Source organism: Fonsecaea nubica (genome assembly GCF_001646965.1).
Source record: "Fonsecaea nubica strain CBS 269.64 chromosome Unknown Scaff31, whole genome shotgun sequence".
NCBI lineage: Eukaryota > Fungi > Ascomycota > Eurotiomycetes > Chaetothyriales > Herpotrichiellaceae > Fonsecaea > Fonsecaea nubica.
The window spans coordinates 30,740-55,050 of NW_019173704.1; the positions used below are offsets into that span (position 1 = coordinate 30,740).

Below are 24,311 nucleotides of genomic sequence, written 5' to 3' on the forward strand. Positions count from 1 at the left end.
AGTCTGTCGCAAGCGAAAGGTCAGGTGTGATGGGGAAAATGGAAGTCCTTGCACCGCTTGCAAGAGAGCAAGGATTGAATGCAGGTTCGCCCATGATCAGAGGCTGGACACCTCACAGCTCTCATTGTATCGTGGGATGCTCATCCAGTCCTTAGTTCCTTTCTCCCACAACATGCACAACCTTTACTTGCCCCCAAGACGAGCTTTGGGCAGGATTCAACCTCAAACGAACGATTAGACGAGGTGGTTGGTCCTCTCAGCGCAGAAAGTCATACACGTTCGCCAGTATCGTCACAGCACCTCCCAACAGCCAAAGGACAACCAGACGAAAATCTTTCGCGATTCTTCGACCACGCCGTGGTGTCATCAGACTGGCATCTCTTCGACCAGAATGGTGTCATGCGAATCGCTTACATTGGCACCGATACTGCAAACATGAATAACCTTATGCGGACCCATGAAATGCGAGTCCATGACACCCATCGGCCTCAGTACTTGCACTATCCCATCCCTTCATTTCACTCTCCGCTACCTTGGAAACCTACCGCGGACCTGCTCAGTGGACATTATATGACACCAGATGCCATCACTGACGTGACTAGCTTCCCGTTCGTGAAGTCCGCGACTCCTTGGTCGAAACTTACTTCACCGAGATCCATCCCGGTATCCCCATCATCGATGAAGCAGATTTCCGCCGACGCTATGCTGATCCCGAAAACCCACCACCCTTACTCCTCTTCCATGCAGTTCTCCTCGCGGCAGCCCGAGTCAGCGACTGCCCGATGTTGGTAAGGTCTCGGGCCACTGCTACAGCAACCCTGTATCGCCGTGCCCGGGCGCTCTTCAACCTGAGATACGAGAACGATCGTCTGCTCCTGGTTCAGTCGTCCATGCTCATGGCATGGCACACTGAGAACTCGGACACGGTTGGATGCAATGGCTACTATTGGATTGGCAACGCTGTGCGGGTTGCGTTGGGTCTAGGCATGCACCGCAAAGCGGCGACCATATACCTGCCAACATACGAAAGGCGAACCCATCGAGTCTTCCACAAGGTGTGGTGGCTTCTGGTCTATGCCGAAGTATTTCTTGCCTTGGAGTATGGTCGACCGTGCATGATCCGTCGCCAGGACTTTGACGTCGACGGTCTCGAGGAAGCGGATTTCATGAACACGGACGATAGCGATGACATGCTTGTGAACCGCGAGTTCTGCTGTACAACATCTGAGCTGTGCCTTCTAGCATTGGACATTCTAGACCTTCACGCTCCGCTGTCCAGGACGAGAGACGACGAGGCTGCTATTATCGAAATCGACTAACGACTGGCTGGGCTTGCACTTCGTATGCCGTTCACCCACGACTTCCTGTCCTGTCAATTTCGTCTCAACTACAACTTAGTGGTACTCGTTTTGCATCGCACCGAGGACAAGACCGAATCAGCCTCACTGTGCTCGGAAGCGGCCTCGAACATCCTCACCACATTTGAAATTCTTGCCGTACAAGGTACGCTCCGGATGTGTCATCAAAGCGCCTTAACGGCACTTTTAGCAGCGGCCATTCAATTCTCACGAGAGGTGAAGTCGGCAATGGCCAAAGGCTCGGCAATGAAAGCGGTTTCTGCGCATGCCCAACCGGAAAGAATTCTCCGTCCCGCAAAGATGTTCGCCGACCATGGAGTCGAGATTGAGGCAATCTACCAGCTCTGTCTGCGCCTCTGCTCCCGTGCCGAAAACATCATCAAGGACCTTCGAGCCCCTGGCCCAACCCTGCCGTCGAGGCTCGACCATCCTGTGGATACAGACATTGAATGGCAGACTATTTTTGCCAACTATCAACATTACCCCCCGGCACAGATGTCACTGTCAGACACTAACTTCTGGTTCAATAATCTCTAAGCCGCCTTAGAGTTCGGCGTCTAATGGTCGTTCTAGATGACAGTCAGTTCTGGTGTGTGATGGGCTGGATTGTCGTCTCTGGAAGGATAATCAGACTTTGCCTATTCGGGAACCTTCCCCATTAGGAAAGTATTTTAGACTTGGTGACTCGACTATCCGAAATACTCGGCACAGTAACTTCCCAGCCAGAGTCGTGCGATGGTCGCCCAGACTCGCTCACGTTGCAGGGGGGGGATCTCCGCCTCTTCGCTTCTGCATGTGCTCCGTACTCCACGCAGATAGATGTGGTGAAGACGAAGACCTGCAACAAAAGTCCAGTGGACAACCGACCACCTCGTAGTTGGCACCTTATCACACATATCTCACCTACAAGCATACTTGGGAACTAAATAGACTCAGAGCTGAAGATCGGCAGTGCCAGCGGAAGCGTTCCAGCTGGTGCAATATGTTTTGTACAAATTCTGGCCACTTCCCCTCGCGAATCTCTTACATCATCGTCAATCTCGTGGTATCAGACCCCTTTGCCCCTTGTTGATTCGACAGCATGTCTACACTGGATCATTCTACAGCGATATCGATCTCCCCTTCAAAGAAAGAAAGAATTCAGCATGTCAGAGAGCGAAGAGATGCATCGATTGCCAAGGTTCAGCCGGCCATACCGGCCTTCGCGGAGCGGCTTTCTTCCAGTGTGACCACGGTACCAGGCAAAATTCTTACCGACGATGAGATCTCCATCACAGAAAAGCCAGTACGAGAACTTCTCGATCTTTTGGCCAAGGAGAAGCTCACAGCCGTCGCCGTCACCCGTGCATTCCTGCGACGAGCTGTGGTCGCTCAAAATCTTGTAAGTTATCAAGACCGGTGATGTTGCTCGCCTCAACGTACAGTGGACCCGCATGCCGTTGGAGCTCACTCTGATTGCATGCTGTTTAGGTCAATTGTATTGCTGAGCTCAAACCGGTTGAGGCATTAGAGCGCGCCGAGGCCCTGGACAAATACTTTCAAGAGCATAAACGGCCCATCGGATCCCTCCATGGCCTCCCAATCAGTACGAAGGAGCACATCAATATGAAAGGATGGGAGTCGAACTTCTCGTTCGTAGTCCGCGTGGGAGTGATTGCCAGCACAAGTTTGGCTGTTTTGGAGACTCTTTATGACGCTAGCGCAATTTTCTTCGCCAGAACGACTCAACCACAAACCTTGGTAAGCATCACGCATTCTGGCTGTGGGTCGCGTGGGAAATTAACTGCTAACCCAGCTTGTAGGTGGCCATGGACACTTCATCCGAGCTTTATGGAACCACGGTCAATCCGTATAACACAGAGTAAACTTGCGGAGGCAGTTCGGGTGGCGAAGATGCCTTGTTAGCACTGAGGGGAAGTCCCTTGGGTATTGGCTCCGATACTGGTGGGAGCATTCGCCAGCCTGCAGGCGTCAATGGACTCTACGGATTCAAGCCCTCCTCGGGTCGGCTGACGCTGTTTGGAATGTCGGGTCTTTTCGCGAGAAGAGAACAGATTCCCAGCGTGATTGGGCCCATGTGCCCCAGTTTGGACGGCGTCGAGCTTGTCATGAGAGTCGCCGCTGGGGCTCGACACGACAGGATTGACCAGAGCCTCCCGCCTCTGGGATGGAGAGAAGACATTGACTTCCTCAAAAGGGGTGACGCCACACGCAGGTCGAAGGTCGGTATCCTGTGGGACGATGGCCATGTCACACCACATCCACCAGTGCGGAGAGCTCTTCGAGAGACTGTGGAAAAGCTCCGTGCACAGGACGACATTGAAGTGGTGGAATTCCATCCACCTGACCACCAGCACGGCCTGGAAATTTGGGTGCGTGACTGTGAAATTTATTCTTGTACAGGCACAAGCACTAATCAGTCTGTCATCCTAGGCTCGCCTTATTTTCGCTGACAACGGCGAGGGCATGTTAGGGTTATTGAAGGAGGGCGACGAAGAACTAAGACCTCTCATCAAATGGGCATTCCACGAGAACCCTCACATGCGGCATCACACTCTGCATGAAGTCTGGGAGTGGACTGGGAAGAGAGACGCCTTCAGGGCCGAATATCTGTCTCGCTGGAACGCCACGACTGGAAAAGCAGGTTCCAGTTCATACGAGGACGCGATGGATGTGCTCCTCTCCCCGAACTTCCCTGGTGGTGCATTCCCCATAGACAAGACAAAGTACTGGGGGTATACCTCAATCTTTAACCTCCTAGACTACCCGGCCCTGGCCTTCCCCGTCACGACCGGCAATCCGGAGAAGGATCGAATTGACGCTGATTTCAACCCCCGGAACGAAGACGACAGATTGGTCCACGAAGTCTGTAAAGTGCTCGGCGTTATCGCTCCCTACACATGCATAGGCCTGACCTAACCTCTATCTAATTTAGATGACCCGGAGCTCTATCGTGGGGTCCCAATTTCCTTGCAACTGGTGGGGAGACGATGGGACGACGAAAAGGTAGTCTGCGCTCTCTTTGAAGCATTCGATACTCAAACTAACGACTAGACGCCAGGTTTTGCAAGCCATGCGGTTCATTGAGGAGAGGATCGGAGCAGCGGAACTCGCCAGTTCAGCCACGTAATACATAATCTCGGGTTGGGAGCCACTGACCAGGGAAGATGATTTGAGCCGTGCTCCCTGTGAGGGAGCAGCCTCTGCGATGCGAGAAAGAAAGTGGCAGGTGATTTCTTTCCTTTTGACGAAGGAGGCTTCTGCGGAGCTTGATGTCGTTACTACTTGTATGTAAATAAACCCGCGGATATCATCTGCCGGTTGAAGGATCGGCGGGAATCAAACACCGAGATCGAATATATCGTTCGTCTTCCCCTCGCACGAAGAACGGAGCGTCGACACAGTATCACACACTTGGTACACATATATATTGTTTGGTGGAGGCAATTCACACACCAACCTCTTCCCGAGCACTCTCACATCCCCTTGAAGGCCCGTAGTAAGAATTGCTCCTTCAGGCTTTTCTTTCTAGTCTGTTTTGCAGAAATGGTACAGCTAGGCTCCAGCGGCCCTAGTCTGGCAACCCCAGGGCCCAAGTATGGACATCTTTCCGAGGTTGACCCCAACTTTGCTCTTTTGAAGGACGAGGTCGACAAAAGCTTTGCAAATCTATGGGCGCTTCCCTTGGAAGAGTTCAAGGCTGCATGGCTGAGTGCGCCAGTCCCATTGCCAGACAATGCACCCGAACCAGGGAAGGACTATCAGGTTCTAAACAAGGAGGCTGTGGTCAGGGACGGTGCCCGAATAGGTCTGAAGATATACAAGCCTCAAAACTCCAATAACGATACAGTGCTGGTTCTCAAAAGCCATGGCGGAGGTAAGTAAGCTATCGTGTTGACCAAAGAAGGAGTCTCATTGTAGACAATCCAGGTTGGGTAGTTGGTAGCCACGAGGTCGAGGAGGTAGATAATCGCTTCCTCGCTGCCAAAGCCGGTGCGACGGTGGTCAGTGTGGACTATCGTATGGCACCTGAGTATAAGTTTCCATACGCCATCAATGACTGCTTTGATGTGCTGAAGTGGGTAAGTTCATCAGACCAGTCTACGCATACATGTATGATGATACTAACATGATCTTCAGTGCAAATCACACGCTTCGGACCTAGGGATCAACCCCGACAAGATAGTCGTCGCTGGGGGAAGTGCTGGAGGCAATATTGTGAGTGTGACTGGCGATCAAATGTCTCCATCCTGCGCGAGCTGTAGGTTAGTAACATGTCGGCAGGCTGCTGTCCTCGCACTCAAGGCTCGAGATGAGGGTGTTACGGGAATTATCGGCCAGATTTTGAATATTCCTGTCACTTGCCATCCGGATCTCTTCCCGTCAGACAAGTATGAAGGCGGCAGCTACCGGCAGAACAAAGATGCGAGTATCATTGATGCACCCAAGATGAGGTGGTTCTGGGATCAGTACCTGCCAAACGTGCAGCCCGATCCTTATGCGAGTCCATTGCTGGCAGAAGACCTCAGCAACCTACCTCCAGCTCGTAAGGGCTTTCCATTTCAGCGCAAATCCGATATACTGACTGTAGCTGTAGTTATCCAGGTCGCTGGTATGGATCCGCTTCGAGACGAAGGCCTTGCATACGCCGAAGCACTCAAGGCTGCCCAGAACTCGGTGACGGTAAACACATTCAAAGGCCTCCCTCACGGCTTCTATTTCTTTCCTCAACTTCCGCAGACGCTGGAGTTTTGGGACAACTCGGTCAAGTTTGTTAAAGATCTCGCGGCCAACGCGTAGTTATCGAGACGCCTTGATCCTTGATCCTTGATGTCTGTCTTAGCATACAGATTTCTGCGATTGAAGCAGAAATAGCAAGGGATTGAGCAAGGAAGCAAGGGACAAGGGCAATGTTAGGGGGAGCTCCACAAAATCCAAGTAGCCGAAACCGCTATGTACGGATTGAGCATACTAAATGCCTACGCCATACCAGCTTTGTACATGCCACCGCGGGGAGGATTGTAGCTTGAAAAAGGCGGGGTTGTGGAACAAGTGTCAACTACCGACGTTGGAGCATGGAGGGGCTGAGTTGTTGAATTCTTCATTTCTACATGCTCAAAGAAAGAGTGAGAGTATCACAAACCTCGTATTGACGCTGTCAGATTGCTTACGACACCATCAGGGGTAATCACAGCTCTCTAGAACTCAGAATCATCAGACCTTGCGCAGCCCTCATTCATCATGTCATTCGATCAGCAGCTTGAATCTGCCGCCACGCCTGGTCCGAGCCGAAAGATTGTTGGGGCTGTCGCGATAGCAGCTGATGCTTCCGGTGAAGTAGCCTGATTGCCACCATCACGGAGTGGCTTTGGCTGACAGCGTCCAGGAAATACCATCTACCATGGCGCAAAGGGCTTCACCTCTGTTGTCCCGGAGACTGCCAGGCCGATGACGGAAGATACCACCTTCTGGATCGCTTCGTGCACAAAGCTGCTGACTACCATTTCGGTCATGCAGTGCGTGGAGCAAGGTAAACTGAGCCTTGACAACGATGTCTCCGCAATTCTCGATGAGTGGAAGTCACCAGACATCTTGACGGGGTGGAAGCCAGACACTGGAGAACCAGAGCTCAAAAAAGCAACGAAGAAGATAACTTTGCGCCAGCTGCTCACACACTCTAGTGGCATGGGTTATGATTTCCTTTCGCCAGAACTTATCAAGTGGCGACAATGGCGTGGGGAATCAAGCCGTCCAGGGGACGGTGACATTGTAAGCACCATACCTTGAATATTGACATCTTCTGAGCTCTGACGCCGTGATTCAGCGTGAAGGGTACGTGATGCCTTTGTTGTATGAGCCAGGGGAGGGTTGGAGCTATAGCTGCGGCATCGACTGGGCCGGCAAAATGGTCGAGCGCGTCAATGGGGGCATGAAGCTTGGTCAGTACATGAAGAAGAATATTTGGGATCCTTTGGGAATGGCGTCCACGAGTTTCCGTCCAGAAGAAAATGAGTTGGTGCGCAGTCGACTATGTGCCACGACCGCCAGAACACCTGAAGGAGACCTTGTGCCAGCCGACCCATACCCTCATCATAATCCGAAAGACGACCTCGGTGGTGGGGGTTTATATTCGTCCGCACCAGACTATATCAAGGTGCTCATATCCTTGCTCAAAAATGACGGTCTTCTCCTCAAACCAGAGACCGTAAAGATGATGTTCTCCCCGCAGCTTTCGAATGACGCTTATTTGACTGCAACAATGGCCACACCAGGGGCAGGTCCCATGTTTCGAGGAGGCGTTGACAGCTCGGCCTGGAATTTCGGCCTGGGAGGCATTTTGAACATGGAAGACGTGGCTGGTGTTTGCAAGAAGGGAACAATGACCTGGGGTGGCCTCCCAAACCTCTTCTGGGTGCGGCAGTCCTGAAAATACCTTGTCTGACTCTGAAGCTGACCGTTCAACAGTGGATCGATCCCGCCGCCGGTAATTGCGGCATATACGCATCCCAGCTTCTTCCTCCAGGCGATCCCGAGACTATGAATCTCGCGGTTGCTTTTCGCAAAGACATCTTCGCTCGCCATGGTCCATAGTGTCCAAACGGTGCCAGAAGTATCGACTGAAAAATGCTTTGATACCTTCGGAGCAGGGCTTTGTGTGAGGATATCTATCGATGATCGGTTGACGTTGGTACCGGGGATACTAGGCATCTTCACCGCTTAGAGAGCTGACAGATGACAGCTTGAGCCAACAACATGAGCAGTGCAAATCAATCAAATCCCATTCTTCACTCCTCGCCTGTGAGGATATGCCTTCTGTAGTGACCGTAGAACACTGGTTCGAGGGAGGGAGCAGCAGCACCATCGTGTTAGCTACCTAGATAAATGCGATTTACATCAGAAATGACGCTTCATCCAAGTATCCAAGTCAGGAAAGAGACGGTGACGGAAACAGCCCAATGTTAGATCGATACCCATTGCCGAATATGGCAAACCCGAGATATCCCCGAGCCAAGATCGACTGAGACCAGGCTAGGTAGCATCGTAAGTCAGATACCTTCATTTCAGGCTGCAAAGGCGTCCCGTGACGTTGCTGGTGATTCGGCTCAACCAAGCTGGTTCGTTCTTGGTCATTCATGGAGGCTTGAAAGACGGTACCAAGGTTTTGCAAATACGGGTCAGCTGTCGACACAAATGCAGGATCCATGTTCATTTTTGCGCCCTAGATTGACATGCTGACAAGTTTTGAGTAACGTAAGCCGAGGATTTTGACCCTAAGGTCGATTCCAGCGCAGATAGGCACAGGTTTCCATGCAGTTCTCGGCCATAGTGAACATGCGAACGAATCGTAACGTGGGGAAAGTCACGGCCAACGTCTGGAACACATTTCGAAGGCTGTATGACAACAGGTCAAGGAACGATAGTTGGGGTCCGCCCTTCTGTCTGCAGCGTATTGACCAAATGATGGCGGGGGGGTTTGATACACAAGGTATAAGAAGAGACTCTTTGCTCATCGATAAATCCGACAAACGACCATAAGTCGACACTCATCTCCGTAGACCTCAATTCCGTTCTTTGAAACACCTCGCTATGCCAACTGGAGGGTGCCTTTGCGGTCAACTCAGATATGAGTATACCGGTGAGCCCGTTATGAAGGTAAGAGTCATTCTTGCAGTCTCTTCGCGGGTTTGTGGCTAAGTGCTCTAGGCAATATGCCACTGCGTAACCTGTCGACACGTCAGCGGCAGTGTATTCACTACCAACATCGTTGTCCCAGAAGGAAATTTCAAGATCACAGCGGGGACGCCGAAAAGATACGCAGCAACTCAGGACAGCGGAATGACGTTGACATATTCCTTCTGCACTGAGTGTGGATGCGTTATCAACAAGGTCGGAGACGCTGAGGCTTTCCGCGGTGTCATTCTCGTTGTGGCTGGGTCTCTTGACGACGAGTCCGCAGTGGACACGGCTGATCCTAACGTGGAGTTCTACGTTAGCAAGCGGGCCTCATGGCTTCCAGCGCTTGATGGCAAAGGGCAATTTCACGAGTTCGATAACAAAAATGCTCGCATGTAGTTCGGCAGACCTGCTTGAAGCGGAATTTGGGGGAGGGGGAGAATCCGTGCAGGTCTGGGGTCATTGGGGAAGATAACACAAGCCACAGATGACTGTGAGCTTCAATCAAGTCTGATTGTCATTCCGTATAACGAGACATCGAGGCGACTCGTTCCACTCGAAGATCTCTTTGTCTACCCGAGGATGCCATCGTCATGGATGAGCACACTCCCCTCATTGCGACCGTCTACGTAACTCGACGTCGACCAAGATACCCCCACACGACACTCAAACGCTTCTGTTCCATCGCCCTCGCAAGCAGTCTCATAGCCATTGCTATCTGTTTCCTCCTTCCGGGCGCCATCCTACCTCGAGGTCACGATTCTGTTTCGTCCTACCTCCCTTGGTCCCCTCCTTATCCTCGCTCATGGCCGCAAAGTGCCGGTATCACCTTTGAGCAGCTGATTGAGCTGCTCCTGGAGACCCCCGATGAAGAAAAAGCACGTTCGTGGAGCGAGTATTATACGTCGGGTCCCCACCTTGCAGGCAAGAATTTGAGTCAAGCTTTGTGGACAAGGGAGCGATGGGAAGAGTTCGGCGTCAAATCAGATATAGTCGCCTACGACGTCTTCATAAATTATCCGAGTGATCATCGGTTGGCCTTGTTGGATGGGCATAAGGTCAAGTATGAATGCAGCCTGGAAGAAGATATCCTCGACGAGGATCCCACAACTTCGCTGAAGGATCGCATCCCAACATTCCATGGCTACTCCGCCAGTGGTAATGTTACCGCGCCGTATGTGTATGCCAATTTCGGCACATATCAAGACTTCGAAGACCTGCGAGCTGCAAATGTCTCGTTGGAAGGGAAGATTGCCCTGGTAAAATACGGACACATATTCCGTGGGCTCAAGGTCAAGAGAGCCCAAGAGCTGGGACTGGTCGGGGTAGTAATGTACTCTGACCCGCAGGAGGATGGTGACATTACAGAGGAGAATGGCTACAAGACGTACCCAGATGGGCCAGCGAGAAACCCAAGCAGCGTTCAAAGAGGCAGTACGCAATACATCAGTGCGTTTCCCCCGAAAGACCGCAACTGACACATACTGACAGGTGCAGGCACACTCCCGGGCGACCCAACAACGCCTGGCTATCCCTCCAAACCAGGTGCACCTCGCGTTGATCCACATGGCTCCACGCCTCGCATCCCGTCGCTGCCCATTTCTTATGCCGATGCCCTCCCCCTCCTCAAAGCTTTGAACGGGCATGGACCCAACGCAAGTTCGTTTGATAAGTCCTGGCATGGCGGAGGTCTTTCTTACAAGGGTGTTAACTACAACATTGGTCCGTCACCCGACTCTGTGGTTCTCAACTTGGTGAATGAGCAGGAATATGTCACAACGCCACTGTGGAATGTCATTGGTATCATCAATGGCACAGCCAAGGATGAGGTCATCGTCGTTGGCAATCATCGAGATGCCTGGATCGCTGGAGGCGCAGGTGATCCTAATTCAGGGTCAGCAGCATTGAATGAAGTAATCCGGTCTTTCGGAGAAGCACTCAAGGCTGGATGGAAGCCACTTCGGACGATTGTATTTGCAAGCTGGGATGGAGAAGAGTATGGTCTTATCGGCTCGACTGAATGGGTCGAAGAATACCTTCCGTGGCTTTCTAGCAGCACTGTCGCCTACCTCAATGTTGATGTGGGAGCGCGCGGAAAGCACTTTGAGGCTGCTGCCTCTCCGTTGTTGAACAAAGTCCTCTACGCTGTGACCAATTCAGTGCCCTCGCCCAATCAGACCACCAAAGGGCAGTCGATTGGCGATGTCTGGGACGGTCATATACGCACAATGGGATCTGGCAGTGACTTCACAGCCTTCCAGGACTTTGCTGGAATCCCATCGCTTGATTTCGGCTTTGGGAACGGACCGGAAGACGCGGTTTACCATTATCACTCAAACTATGACTCTTTCCACTGGATGAATGCTTATGGGGACAAAGGATGGCACTACCATGTGGCCGCGGCCAAGATATTAGCACTGGTGACGGCGCAGTTGAGCGAGACCCCCGTCTTGTCCTTGAGCGCTGAAGACTACGCCAAAGGTCTCTCTGTCTATTTAGACGACGTCAAGGAGAGAGCAAAGACTCACATGGCAGGTTCGAGCTTCAGCTTCCAGGCACTCGACAATGCCACTGCCGAATTCCGCCACGCTGCCACAAAATTCGACGAATACACCGCCGGCCTGACCAAAAAGCTCGCAGAGGACGTGCCCTGGTGGGATTGGTGGAAGAAGGTGAGGCTATTCTACGAAGTGCGGAACGCAAATGAGAAGTACAAGACACTGGAGCGTCAATTTCTATTCTCTGGCGGTTTGGATGACAGGTCTTGGTTCAAGCATGTTGTCTTCGCCCCTGGCCGTTGGACTGGGTATGCGGGTGCTACCTATCCAGGCCTTGTTGAGAGCTTTGAAGACAAGAACATTACAAATGCGAAGAGATGGAGTGTGATCATTGAAGAGGCGCTGGGAGCGGCCGCAAAGCTCTTGGAATAGCGCATCAGTGGCAGCAGCCAGCCCGCGTGTTTCACCGCCACAAGGCGTGGAGGATGACGGGCGAAATGGTTGGCTCGCTTGCATCGAAAACAAACCAGGAAATCTTCCTCCCACACATGGTTGTTCGTATGGGCTTACTGTACTTAGGTAGTAACGTCAAAATCGTATAAGGTAATACTACTCTGGATATCATGCACCCTCCATTCATTGGCTATTGCCACACAGCCGCCCTTCACAAGCTTTAGCAAGGGCGAAGGTTGTAAGCATCAGTGTGCCAATGCGTATTTGGAATGTCGTGTTGCGAGCAGGATTCAATCTTTGTCCGCGGAAATGATCCATATACTGTTCTCTATCAGAGATCAGAGAACACCGTAAGCACAAGTATCTGAGAGGGCATGGAACACATTGCCCTGATGAACAAGGTTGCCGAAAAGGTAATGTTGACCTCGGTCAACCCTGGGTCTCGAAATTGCTTCAAAAGTTTCACACGCACCAGCTCCCAGAGTTCGGCATTTTGTTGTCATCTGAAATAGACACGGGTCGAGCTTTTTTCTTCACGAGTTCGGGACCCCAGCCAGTATGGCGCATGTGCTCAAGTCCCAATTGCCATGGACATCGTCTCCCCTCATTGTGAATGCCCCCATGGGCGGCTTTGCCGGGGGGCACCTCGCAAGCGCCGTCACAAAGTCAGGTGGTCTCGGGATGATCGGCGCCATCATGTCTAGCGACTTGGAGAAGGAACTGAGTATCGCCGCAGACAACCTCAAGGCCACCACTGCGCCAGGTGACATGCTGCCCGTCGGTGTGGGCCTGTTACCTTTCATCGTCAAGGCCGAGTCTGTGCTTCCCATCCTCGCAAAATATCAACCCACCGTGGTCTGGTTGTTTGCTGCAAAGGATCCGAAGGATTACGCCACTTGGTCCACAGAGATCCGGGGACGGTGCCCCAATTCTAGGATTTGGATTCAAGTCGGCAGTGTGAGCGCCGCTGTCGAGATCGCCCAGACGGCCAAGCCTGATGCTTTGATCATGCAGGGCGCGGACGCAGGCGGCCATGGATTCGAAAGAGGCGCCAGTATCGTTTCAGTGCTACCAGAGGCGGCTGATGTTCTCGCCGAAAAGGGACTCGGTCATATTCCCTTGCTCGCATCGGGGGGAATCGCAGATGCTCGCGGTGCTGCAGCTGCATTCGCGCTGGGGGCATCCGGGGTAGTGATTGGGACGAGGTTTCTCGCGGCCAAAGAGACAATCTCACCTCCTGGATATCGAGAGCTGGTACTGGCAGCAAAGGATGGAGCTCAAAGCACCGTCCGAAGCAAACTATTTGACAATGTCAAGGGTCCCAATATCTGGCCAGACGCCTATGACGGAAGAAGCCTGGTCACGGAGAGCTATGCCGATCACGTCCAAGGTATCGATATCGAGCTGATAAGAAAAAAGCACAATGAGGCAGTGGAGGGAGAGGATGGCGGCTTCGGGACAACCAACAGGGCAAACGTCTGGGCAGGGGCTGGAGTAGGGCTGGTGAACAAGGTACAGAACGCTGCCGATATTGTGCAAGAGGTCCGAAACGGGGTCGGCCAGATCCTAAAAGGAACTGCAGCACGCTTGTGACATAAAAACCTGAATATTTTCGGGGGCCTAATAAGAACGCCGTATCTTTAACTTCCTTCTTCGAACACGACCTAGTGGTTCAAACTTCGATGCTGTGCGCCGATGATGCTCAATAATAGCTCGTTCCGCCAGCTCCCAACCCACTCCTTGTAGCTCCGAGGTCGCTGCTGTATCTGCGGGCACCGAGTGGAATGACACCGTGGCCAAATCCGATAGGGCTCGGGACTCGTCGAAGCTGGAGACTGTGGCGGCGAGAAGATCGTTGCGAGGTCCTCGTAGTAGCGGGTGTCAGAAGACGAGATCCCGGCATCTCCTCGTCGTCTTCCACCGCCTCTTCGGCAACAGATGGCGCACTGGACTTCCGAGAATGTGCTCCAGCGGTGGCAACCGAAGATGCTTTAGCGTCGTCGTCATTGGCGTCTTCGTCGTCGTAAATATCATCATCGTCTTGGTCACTTTCATCATCGTCCAAGTCCCCCCCAAACCCTTCCATCTCCACCAGAAACCACACTGGGACGGCGCCCACAATGGCGACCAGGGCCAATATCCACCAAGAAATTACAACATAACCGATATCGACTCCTTTGGTGAACGTAGCGCCCGCTAAAGCCGGTCCGGCAGCTCTTCCAATGGCAGAGACACTGGTTGCCACCCCATTCAGCGTCCCTAGTATCTTCAAACTAGCAGCACTATTGGTAAGAAGAATGGTGGAACAAGGGAACGCAAAGATGCCGCAAAAGCCCTTGACCATCATCAGCAACATCATGATACCTTGCCTTGACGAGTCAGTAGGCAGCAGGGCCGTAAAAGGTGTCGCGACGTAGACCAGGGGGAAGGCTAGGCAACAAGCCTTGAGACAGTTCAAAACGCCGTACCTCCTAGCAAAGGGGGGAAAGACAAAGAACTGGATGAGCATGCCAAAAACGCCGTAGACAGTAAACAATAGGCCAATCCTATTGGAATCAATGCCGAATCCGCCAGCAAACTTCCAAGGTAGATGGACCTCGGGGTCTTGAATAGATTGCACCGGGTAATGCATGAATATTGGCAGTAGTTGGTCGTACGCCACCGAATGCATGGCCAAAAAGGTATACACACCGAGATTGATGTTTGACTGTGTGGAAAAGACCTCCGCCCAGCCTGGGTTCTGTTTGGGGATCTCAGCCGCGACAACGGAACCAGATATCGGTGTGGACAGTTCACTGGAAATCCCAGGGAGAAATGGATCCGACTCTTCGGTATTCGACCAAGTTCTGGTCCTGGATCGTGGCCTTCGGGTGCAGGAATTGGTCAGGAATTTGCCCATTATCAGGCCGTAGTCCCTGTGGGATTTCTTTTCCTCGAGGGTCTCGTGTAAGAAAAGGAAACCGGCAGTGATCCCGCACATGAAAAGAATGCTGATCAGAAGGTTCGGCAGCGCAAAGGGATATTCCTTGAGCAACTTCAGCTTTCCAAACACTTCTGGATATCTTTCCGCAGGATGGACCAGAGATCCTCCAAAAGACGGCCCGAATATACTGCCAATGTTCCAGACGAGCGGCATAATACTGAATGCCCGCGGTTGTAATTCCTTTTGAGGTACCAACTCTGCCACAGCTGTCCGAATGATCCCAACATTCCCGTTCGAGAGGCCTTGCAGAGACCGTGTGACAAAGGCCCAGGCAAGATTTTTGGAGAAGCCAAATAATATGGACGAAATCATGGTGCAGGTCAGGGCGAGGATGATTATGGGCTTGCGGCCAAAGCGGTCTGAGGCCCGACCCCAGGCGATTCCGGTCAGACACTGTGAGAGTGAAAAGGTCGCAGACATAAGTCCGGCCCATTTGGCCACTTTATCATTGGGGACATTGAAGGATTGAATCATCTCCGGCTGAATACAGTCAGTATGGGTGAACAATCACATTGCTGGGGGATTTGGATCTTGGGGACTCACAATGTATGGGTAGACCGAGGTCATTGCAACAGGCTCTGCGAAGCGGCATACTGCTAGAATGAGCAGTTGCTGCTTGGGCAACTGAAGTGCCCGTTTGGCTCCTTTGACCATGGCTTGAGTAGGGTGAACGAACGAGAAGAGCCATGGACCTCGTTCTCAACCCCAGGACGTCGTAGGATAGCCGTCGATGGAGATTTGCACGGTAAAGGAAGTGTGAGAAAAGTTCACAGGCGGCCATCGTAGAGGAAAGATGGGCAACCCATCGAAACCCGCAGTGTGGCCGCTTCCCGCCACTGCTATTACCGGGGTCATTGTGGGTGATGCGAGAATTACCCCAACTTCATCCAATCCGTAGGCTTTTGAATGAAAAGGGCGTTTAGAAGTGGGAAGGGGGCGGCAGGAAAGGCGTTACTAGGCCAAACGAGGGGCAGGTGATGCCTGTAGTTGCCCGCTGATCTCCTTGCTAGAAGGTTGTCTCGACAGTTGGTTGGAGGAAAGTTCGGACGGGGATTAGGCGGGACGACGGGTTGGAGGGAGGGACTGCAAATGGTCCGGTGCCGATTGCCGCTCTCCACATCTGAGAACCGAGCACTCCGAATCCCTCCTGTACAAGTATCTGGCATATATCATGGAAGAGATCGTTTTGCCAGACCTTATGTATCCTTTGATATGAAGTCTCCAGCATGTCCGACCAATCCCTCCAACGACGAGAGCACAATGGCGAGAATTCGCCTGCGGCAGAATACTTTGTTTTTTGGCTGACAACCACACCTGTCTCAAAGTAGATGCTATCACGTTGAACAGAATACCTATCACGCAATTTGTCCGTCCCTATATGCTGTGAGACAGCCGCTGAGGCTATATCCCAACCGCCAAAGTCATGGAGCTTACTTCGAAGACCAACCTCTTCCACTGCGCCACGCCCCTGTTATCCTCTGACCATAACTCCGAAGCGTGGTTCCATCTTACGACAAAAGTTGGGATTGAACACATTGACGACCTACTAAAAATGAACAACCTTCTGTTTGCTCCGTGCTTGGGCAGGTTCAAAAGAAGTACCTCACAGTCAAAATATAAGCAGGCACGGTCGAACGCAAGGGCCCGGTTAAGGTAAACTGACGGCTATGGTCGAAAGCCCGCTTCTTCTCTTTAAGTCGGGCAAAATCAAAAGGGAACCCAAAGGCTACGTGTTGGCTCTCCAAGCGAATCGTGTAATATTCTCATTACCCTCAGCTGGTCGAATCCAGCTGCAAGAAGTGGTATTTGGCTTGAATGTCTTCATGCATTATTCCTTCCAATGCCCGCTTTATACCGCGCCAGAGCCCTGTCTCGCGACTCTTTGTGATTGACAATTGGCCTCGGATAGCCATTTGCCTCAGCAACCTTCCCATGGCCACGGTTGTACGGGTCATGGATTCCCCTGCTGTCTTCGATATCTGCAAGCTCTGGCACCCATTTACGGATATACCCTCCCTCGGCGTCAAACTTCTCGCTTTGGAGCAACGGATTGAAAATGCGAAAATAGGGCTGTGGGTCGACGCCACAGCTGGCACTGAATCCCCAACCGCCGTTGTTTGACGCAAAGTCACCATCAATGAGGTGCTCCATGAACCACTTTTCGCCCATGCGCCAGTCAATCAAGAGATCTTTGGCCAAGAAGGAAGCCACAATCATCCGACAGCGATTCGGCATGTATCCCGTATACGCTGCCTGGCGCATTGCAGCATCAACTATTGGGAAACCTGTCTTGCCCTGGGTCCATTTGTCGAACTGTTCCATGTCGTACTCCCACTCGATATTGCTGTATTCTGGTTTGAATGGCTTATTCATGCTGGCAGGATCTTTCAGCCATCATGACTAGCAAGAATGAGCACAACGCACTTACCAAATATACGGCCAGTGGCATAGGACATGTTTATAGAACTGCAGACGCTGTCAGCCTGGACCAGGACACGACATATGGGAGAAGGTCGCACGTCTCTCCACGCTACCTCGGCAATCCACATTAAGTGTCCTTGTTTCCGGTCATCTGTCACTCTCTTCAAGGGAGCTGCGTCACGAGCCTCTCTAACAACTGTTCGTGCGGCAATTGTACCTGCTGCCAGGTGTGGGCTAAGAACGGACGTCCCATTGCCTCCAGGTAGGTTCCTGGTATCATGGTACTTGGCAATTTTCTCGAGCACGAACTTGTGCAGTCGATCTTGGGCTTCACTTTCTCCTGCGGGCCACATGCTACTAAATTTCACTCTTTCTTCCTCGGTCAGCTGCTTCGAGGGAGGTGCCGCTGGAATACAAGTGCTGAATAACGTTGAGTAACTTTCCCTCGCAGACCGTGGGTTGTGGCCTGGTGGAGGGAGATAGTCCAGTTCTTGGGGGTTTTGGTTGAGGTAGGTGCACCACTTTCGATGCCAGGGACTGTAGACCGATATTGGACCACCGGAGCCACTCTTCAGCTTGCCAGGTTCGACCACGCAAGTATCATGGATGACACTGAAGGATATTCCACTCTCCAAACAAAATCTTGTTAGAGCAGCTTCTCTCCTGAGCTCGTCCACCTCGTACTCGGCGTTGCAAAATACATGGCAAGCTCCCCATGCCGCGCATAAGTCGAGGAGTTTAGACGGGATGTTCCTTCTCCGCTCCACCGTCTCAACATACAATGGGATGTCCAAATCATCCAGATCCTTCTTCAACATAGCAAGGTTACGAAGAATGAAATCAACGCGTACGGGAGCTGTCAGATGGGCCTCGAAGTCTTGAGGGGAGATCAAGTAAAGGCAAACCAGGGGCACATTGTGCAATTTGGCCATGTTGCTTGCTAGGTGCAGTCCCTTGTTGTCCGTCGTCCGCAAGTCACACTTGAACCAGTGAACCACACACTTTCCTGGCGGTACTTGGTCTCGGTCGGCTTGTGTTTCTTTGGCGGCTTTTTCCAGTGTCTCTATCGGGCGCTCAATCTGTCCGGTCTTGTATGCTTCGGCTCGCTCGTTGGTCATCTCCGGAGGATAGTACTTGGGGAGGATGATTCCGTACTTGAGCTCATTTGTCGAGTCTTTGTATTGATTCGAGGAGACTGTGATTGAGCGTGGCTTCTTGTGCTCAGGGTCGACAGCTATTACCACGTTGTTTGGTTTGCGTTTCATTCTGCGCATGGTTGGAAATGCTTGTCTTGAGACGACTTTCAGCTATCGTTCACGTAGTCATGCGGTCGACACGTAAAATCGAGGAGCATTTCACGCGTGCAGCAAGGAGTAGAAGTCAAAGAATGCACCTTTCGTGAGAGCTACACCTTTCACTGATGCTAGTAATTTAGCAGTTAGCAGTGGTGATGTAAGAAAAATGAGGATCGGATCTACCAGCGAGATCGATCAGATCTCACTAATATGCTGTGGGTCGATCTGGCGTCCCTGCGCCTAATTCGCCCACGGACCACGGTGGTCTGTGCTCTATATATACTATACATATATGTATGTACCTATTGGTGCAGGGCTAATGCCCTTGTCTTGCTACCAAGTGAACTCCGTTGGAGCCACTCTTCTAGTGTTGTAAGCATTTGGCAGTTTGTTCAGTGCCAACTACGCACACCATTCGTGCTCAACGACTCGAACTCGTCCGTCGTGAATCTCGCCCCCATCACGGCTTGGCTGGCTGGTGCAGCCAGATATATTCGTATTCAGTTATGAATTGAGGGGCTCTCCCTTACCCCCCGATATGGAACCGTGAATTGTGATACCTGCAATCCTAATAAATTGCGTCTTCCATAAACTTTTTTCCAGACCCTAGCACTCAGATGTGTCTTAAAGTGCCCATACCCAACAGTATAGAGCCCAACTCCACACGCCATCGCTGTCCATATGCACCACCATCTGAAACAAATCTGAAATTTTGGATACCCAGGCAAACAATAGGCCACCAGTAGTGACCTCTCTCGGCATGAGTGTGCCTAGCTTCCACACATTTTCCTTATACCCAAGATGAATAGGAGTACTGTTATACAACTGATATGGCTGATTCTGCGGCGCTTTCCGCCAAGTCAGCCAAAGAGAACTGATCGCGGCGATGAAGCAATCATGATAGAGGTGAGACGTCGCCTGAGTCCAACGGGTCAATATTGGGCTCCTTGTATGTGGCCTGACCGTTTTTCGCTTGTGGCGCTGCATTCTCGTCTGAGCGAGGCACCGCAGTTGAACTTCCCTCGTTTTCCTCCTCCGGAATGGTTGCACAATATTTTTTAAGGACCTGTTTGAGAGCAGGTCTTCGAATCGGCTTGGCCAGAAAGTAATCCATTCCGGAAGCCATGCATTCGTCCTCGTTGGACTTTTCGGCAAACGCAGTAAGGGCGACAATAGGCGACTTGAATCCCATTTCGCGGATGAGTCTGGTCGACTGGATTCCATCAAGGTTGGGCATTTGCACGTCCATAAAGACTAGATCAAACCGTTGCCCGCTCACCATGGATTCCCGAACCTTTTCAAATGCTTCTTGTCCGTCCTTCGCAATCGTGACATCTATCAGACAGTGAGATTGTAGCATTACACTGGTTCAGGGGACTTACCATAGACATCTTCCAACCTCAGCATGCGAAGGACGACTTCTTGATTCACTTGATTGTCTTCTGCCACGAGCACGCGCACTTTTCGACCCTTTTGTGCAGCTTCATTCTCCACCTTCTTGATCTCATTGAGTTTTGCTTGGGATGCGTCGCTACTTTGTATCTCTTTCGCCACATAAGGTTGAGTGAAGCCGACTATCCTTGGAACATCGGCCAGTTTGGGTTGATCATCCCGGGCTGAGGGTAAGGATGTCGTGGAACCAGTGTGGTTGTGCGGCGTTACGTCGGGTTGGTCATGCAGAGCTTGTCCAACAAGACTACTGGCTTTGGAGGCGGATTTCCGTGTCGAGGAGGCCATTGACGGGGTGCGCTCTGATACATAGCGAAGCGGAATCCGCATAGTAAACTTGCTGCCAAACCCCACTTTGCTGTCGAGAGAAATGTCGCCACCCATCAAGGCCGCTAGTTGAGCGCAGATGCTTAAACCCAATCCAGTACCCCCGTATTTCTTGCTCAGGCCTAGGTCACCCTGTACAAAGGGTTCAAATATCATTTTCTGCTGTTCAGGTGGAATCCCCGGGCCTGTGTCTTCAACCTCGAATTCGAAGCTCAAATCTTTCGTATTCACTGGTGGGGGTGACATGGATCGCTGCCTTTCTGCGACCTTCGGTATATGCGTTGTGCCTCCAGCCACGTTGATGCTAAGTTTTGAGTCTTCGACTCCCCCAGAATTCGAATGACTCTTGTCATGATCGGCGCTATCTGGTGGAACCAGGGAGCCATCTGACATCCGTACTCGCTTATTGCTCGAAGACTTTGACTTTCTTGAGTTCAGGGAGGACTTTCGCGCGCTTCCTGCTCTACTAGGAAAGCTCTCAACAAGACCCGTGCATCGAACACGGACTGTGACAGAGCCATGCGCAGGAGTAAACTTCAGACTGTTGCTGACAAAGTTCATCAGGACCTGAAGCTAGTTAGTAGGATGTATCTCGTTTTCGGGACTAGACGGACCTGTAAAATCCTGTTCTTGTCACCCCAGAGACACATGTCCCTAACGCGGCCTGTGCCAACTGGGCCATATAGCTTTTCTCCAGACAACTCAGAAGCGTCACCAAAAGCGTCGTTCGTACCAAGGAATAGTACTTTGAGATCCACCTGTGCCTCGCGAGCCTGTTTTTCGAAGGTAGGCATCAGTTGGGTGCTCAGATCACTGAGTCTGAATTCCGCTTCGTCAATCGACAGCTGCTGGCCAACCTCATTCTTGCTGAAGGTAAGAAGATCGGTCAACAAGTGGAGAAGCAGATCTCCAGATTTGTAGATGGTATTTAATGTAGACCGGATCCGGCCTAGATCATCCTCGTTCATACAAACGGTCGTAAGGCCGAGGATACCATTGAGAGGCGTCTTCAACTCGTGAGAAATGTTAGCAATGAAGAGTGTCTTGCTCTGATTCGCCGCTTCGGCGGCCTTCTTGCTTTTCTCGAGCTCCGCTGTACGCTCCTTTACCCTTTCTTCGAGCCGCTCGTATTGCATCGTTAGCTCGTCAGACATCTCGTTAAAGGTGCGAGTCAACTCCGTAAGTTCATCAGTGATGAGATGTTTTCGCTCTGGAACTTTCCTAGGTATCCTGAATGTTCTTCGCCGCAAGTGTCGAGGAGTTGTCGATCGATCTGGCTGTTTTGGCTTAGAAATCCTTGTCAGAACACCGAAAAAGCCTTCTTTTCTAGCCACCTCGCGTTCATCAGAGTCCAGTATGTCCTCCATCTCCGCGGCTTGGTGGCCAAAAGTACTGGAATATTCGCTATTATCATCAGGTTGATAAGGCTCTACCGTTTTAGCAGTTGCAGCTGCGAGATACCGGATTGGGGTGATCGAATAATGTGCCATGGGGAACATGACGAGCAGGAGTAAGCCAGTCACAGAGAAGACACAGATGAGAACAACATCGCGCAGATGGTCGATAGGGGCAACCACCTCGTGGTGTGATTGTTCTACCACAACCACCCAATCGACAAACTTGGTAGATAGCGTGGCATAACCTGCGGAAACTCGTTTTCCTTCTTCGTTGCGCGTTGAAATATAGGCGCCCGCATTATTGATGGCCTGGTTCTCCTTGGTCCACGCGGAAACGACTGCCGGATAACCTGAAGCTGGAAATGGCTCGGTGGCATTGTTGACGCTACTTCGGGCCTGGTGCCGATAATCCAGCGTAGAATTGCTTGCCGGTGGTAGCACATACCGGACGAGTTGAGATTCCAGGTAGGACTTGCTAGATCCCCGGACCTGTTGTCCAAAATGGTTATTCGACGACGCTGGACCAATAATAAGAGTTTCCCCGGTTTTATCGAGTCCTTCAGGCGACTGCTGAATTTCATATAGCATATTAGTATTGGCCAGAACCGTCATCCAGCCAAGGACATCGGACCGAGATGTGTTGTTGATCAGCGGAACTGTGAGCGACAGAAGGGAATAAGTCTCATTCACAACCAAAGGTCCTAGGAAAAGGGTGTCATCAGGTCGAATGATTTGACCTTTGTAGTATAGAGTTGAAAAATTGGTTCCTGCTTGCGGAGGGCCATAAGTCAAGTTGGGATACAGTGAGGAGGGGTAGCCCAGGCCCGGGTCTCCCAAGTAAACCGCTGAGCCATTCGTATAGTTGTATGGTAGTTTGATTGTGCCGTCCAATCCAATTGCAGTGACGTTGAGCAGTCCATTGACCGCAGTCTCGTTTCCATTGAAGGCATTGGGATATAAAATTGCCTGGACCAGAAGGCTGCCATCGGCGAGAGCGCCCTGGAAGTCACTCACAGATCGTTGCCAATTCTCGTTTGAGGTGTTTCCTACTCAGTGGTCATGATTAGCATTAGCACTTTGATGAAGAAGGTTCTCGGAAGGATTACCCGAATTATATCTTCCCAGAGCACTCTGGATTAGCAGCCGCGTGCTGATCAGCCTGGCCTGTGAATCATACAACAGTAGTGCACTCGTGAACTGTGCTGCTTTGAGAGATGCCGTCAAGGACAGTCCGGATAACCTGTCAATGTCAATCAGCGCTGAAGGACTTCAGGATTGACAGGCATTTTCCCTGACCTGATGCCGGTAATGAAATTGTAGTTTTGGAACCACTGGTCATATTTCACTCAGTATCATCCGCTGTCAAGATTTTCCACGCGACATACCACTGCAAGTGCAAGCACCATCAGAGATGTAAGGGAGCAAAAGAGGACGAGCAGTCCGAGCTGCTCTCGTATCGAGATCCGCATGGCCGCGGCTGAACACCCTTCCTTGCTCTTTGCATCTCAATATCAACTGCAGCATGCGTCGTGTTCCCAGTTTTCCCTCAGCGTCGCGATCGGTACATCATAAACGCCGCATGTTCAGCGTCCTAGACTGCGAGATGGCTGAAGGGCACGCAGGGGCGCTCTGAGACGCTCTGAGGCGCTCGTGATTTGGTCTCGGTCGCAAAGAAACAACTCAGTCGATCAGCCGTCCGTAGGAATCGTTCACGATCGTGTATGAAGTGTCGAAGAACGCAGGTCAATCCCAAGGCAGGTTGTGGGTGTGAAAACACTAGGACGGTCGGCAAAAGGTTGCAGGCAATTAGATGGACCGATAGAGGGGATTGGGTTCGCTTGCGGTCGAGACCGAGGGGCCGGGATGTATGGAGTAAAAGTGAAAAGGTTCAAACGAAAGATACCAGAACTCAACAGCACGACAATCTTTACTCAGAGTTGCACAGGTGAAGGGCTTGACGAGACCCAACGCCGGGGGTCCAGGTGCGGGTAGACTGAGAGAGATGGCGAAAGGCGAAAGACGAAAGGGCAAAAGAGAAACGATCAACAGGTGTTGGTGCGAGGGGGCGTACCCAGTGCCCACGCACCCACCCCCAAGCCCATGCGGGTCTCAGAGCCGGCACAATTAGCCTGCAACGCTTAAAAAGGTGGCCTTGCCCAACACGGGCCAAGGCACAAGCATGGACTGGATGGGATACGTACCTGGGGTGCCTTGATAGGTATGGGCCTTGGGAAAAAGCGACACCGCCAACACCGAAAAGCCCACGAAAACGCCACTTCTAAGCGAGAAGGGGAAGCTCCCCCTTTCCTTTTCCATGGCATCTTAGGTACAGGGGACAAGCACTCCGTACTTAGCCCGCTCTGGAGCATTCCATTTCTCGAACGTGGTCTTATTGACCATGAGGTGGGGCAGCATGCCAACTGGAGGCGAAAGAGACGAGGAGGCTTAGAAGATGC

General features: G+C 51.8%; 11 protein-coding genes across 11 annotated transcripts; 8 read left to right on the top strand and 3 right to left on the bottom strand.

Annotated features, from left to right (window-relative positions):
- Window positions 1-38: 38 nt before the first annotated feature.
- On the top strand, window positions 39-1,319 carry AYO20_05344 (hypothetical protein; the record flags this gene model as incomplete). The annotated part of the gene is made up of 3 exons (XM_022643638.1): window positions 39-84; window positions 149-559; window positions 619-1,319. 3 exons carry the CDS (start codon window positions 39-41, stop codon window positions 1,317-1,319), a joined length of 1,158 nt encoding a protein of 385 aa, XP_022500305.1.
- A 267-nt stretch (window positions 1,320-1,586) lies between these two features.
- AYO20_05345 (hypothetical protein) lies at window positions 1,587-1,895 on the top strand (the record flags this gene model as incomplete). The annotated part of the gene is made up of 1 exon (XM_022643639.1): window positions 1,587-1,895. One exon carries the CDS (start codon window positions 1,587-1,589, stop codon window positions 1,893-1,895), a length of 309 nt encoding a protein of 102 aa, XP_022500306.1.
- A 544-nt stretch (window positions 1,896-2,439) lies between these two features.
- Window positions 2,440-4,488, top strand: AYO20_05346 (hypothetical protein; the record flags this gene model as incomplete). Its single annotated transcript, XM_022643640.1, has 8 exons — window positions 2,440-2,739; window positions 2,829-2,943; window positions 2,998-3,098; window positions 3,161-3,219; window positions 3,271-3,730; window positions 3,792-4,227; window positions 4,294-4,364; window positions 4,420-4,488. The coding sequence occupies 8 exons, from the start codon at window positions 2,440-2,442 to the stop codon at window positions 4,486-4,488; spliced, it is 1,611 nt and encodes a 536-aa protein (XP_022500307.1).
- A 416-nt stretch (window positions 4,489-4,904) lies between these two features.
- Window positions 4,905-6,158, top strand: AYO20_05347 (hypothetical protein; the record flags this gene model as incomplete). Its single annotated transcript, XM_022643641.1, has 5 exons — window positions 4,905-5,235; window positions 5,289-5,440; window positions 5,499-5,576; window positions 5,643-5,904; window positions 5,956-6,158. 5 exons carry the CDS (start codon window positions 4,905-4,907, stop codon window positions 6,156-6,158), a joined length of 1,026 nt encoding a protein of 341 aa, XP_022500308.1.
- A 441-nt stretch (window positions 6,159-6,599) lies between these two features.
- Window positions 6,600-7,949, top strand: AYO20_05348 (hypothetical protein; the record flags this gene model as incomplete). Its single annotated transcript, XM_022643642.1, has 4 exons — window positions 6,600-6,690; window positions 6,745-7,127; window positions 7,183-7,770; window positions 7,824-7,949. 4 exons carry the CDS (start codon window positions 6,600-6,602, stop codon window positions 7,947-7,949), a joined length of 1,188 nt encoding a protein of 395 aa, XP_022500309.1.
- A 996-nt stretch (window positions 7,950-8,945) lies between these two features.
- Window positions 8,946-9,431, top strand: AYO20_05349 (hypothetical protein; the record flags this gene model as incomplete). The annotated part of the gene is made up of 2 exons (XM_022643643.1): window positions 8,946-9,011; window positions 9,063-9,431. The coding sequence occupies 2 exons, from the start codon at window positions 8,946-8,948 to the stop codon at window positions 9,429-9,431; spliced, it is 435 nt and encodes a 144-aa protein (XP_022500310.1).
- Window positions 9,432-9,625: 194 nt separating this feature from the next.
- Window positions 9,626-11,962, top strand: AYO20_05350 (hypothetical protein; the record flags this gene model as incomplete). The annotated part of the gene is made up of 2 exons (XM_022643644.1): window positions 9,626-10,466; window positions 10,524-11,962. The coding sequence occupies 2 exons, from the start codon at window positions 9,626-9,628 to the stop codon at window positions 11,960-11,962; spliced, it is 2,280 nt and encodes a 759-aa protein (XP_022500311.1).
- Window positions 11,963-12,541: 579 nt separating this feature from the next.
- AYO20_05351 (hypothetical protein) lies at window positions 12,542-13,576 on the top strand (the record flags this gene model as incomplete). The annotated part of the gene is made up of 1 exon (XM_022643645.1): window positions 12,542-13,576. The coding sequence occupies one exon, from the start codon at window positions 12,542-12,544 to the stop codon at window positions 13,574-13,576; it is 1,035 nt and encodes a 344-aa protein (XP_022500312.1).
- A 109-nt stretch (window positions 13,577-13,685) lies between these two features.
- Window positions 13,686-15,620, bottom strand: AYO20_05352 (hypothetical protein; the record flags this gene model as incomplete). The annotated part of the gene is made up of 2 exons (XM_022643646.1): window positions 13,686-15,446; window positions 15,510-15,620. The coding sequence occupies 2 exons, from the start codon at window positions 15,618-15,620 to the stop codon at window positions 13,686-13,688; spliced, it is 1,872 nt and encodes a 623-aa protein (XP_022500313.1).
- A 1,167-nt stretch (window positions 15,621-16,787) lies between these two features.
- AYO20_05353 (hypothetical protein) lies at window positions 16,788-18,661 on the bottom strand (the record flags this gene model as incomplete). Its single annotated transcript, XM_022643647.1, has 2 exons — window positions 16,788-17,350; window positions 17,395-18,661. 2 exons carry the CDS (start codon window positions 18,659-18,661, stop codon window positions 16,788-16,790), a joined length of 1,830 nt encoding a protein of 609 aa, XP_022500314.1.
- Window positions 18,662-19,577: 916 nt separating this feature from the next.
- AYO20_05354 (hypothetical protein) lies at window positions 19,578-23,324 on the bottom strand (the record flags this gene model as incomplete). Its single annotated transcript, XM_022643648.1, has 6 exons — window positions 19,578-20,017; window positions 20,065-21,025; window positions 21,073-22,901; window positions 22,962-23,095; window positions 23,152-23,186; window positions 23,241-23,324. 6 exons carry the CDS (start codon window positions 23,322-23,324, stop codon window positions 19,578-19,580), a joined length of 3,483 nt encoding a protein of 1,160 aa, XP_022500315.1.
- Window positions 23,325-24,311: the final 987 nt, after the last annotated feature.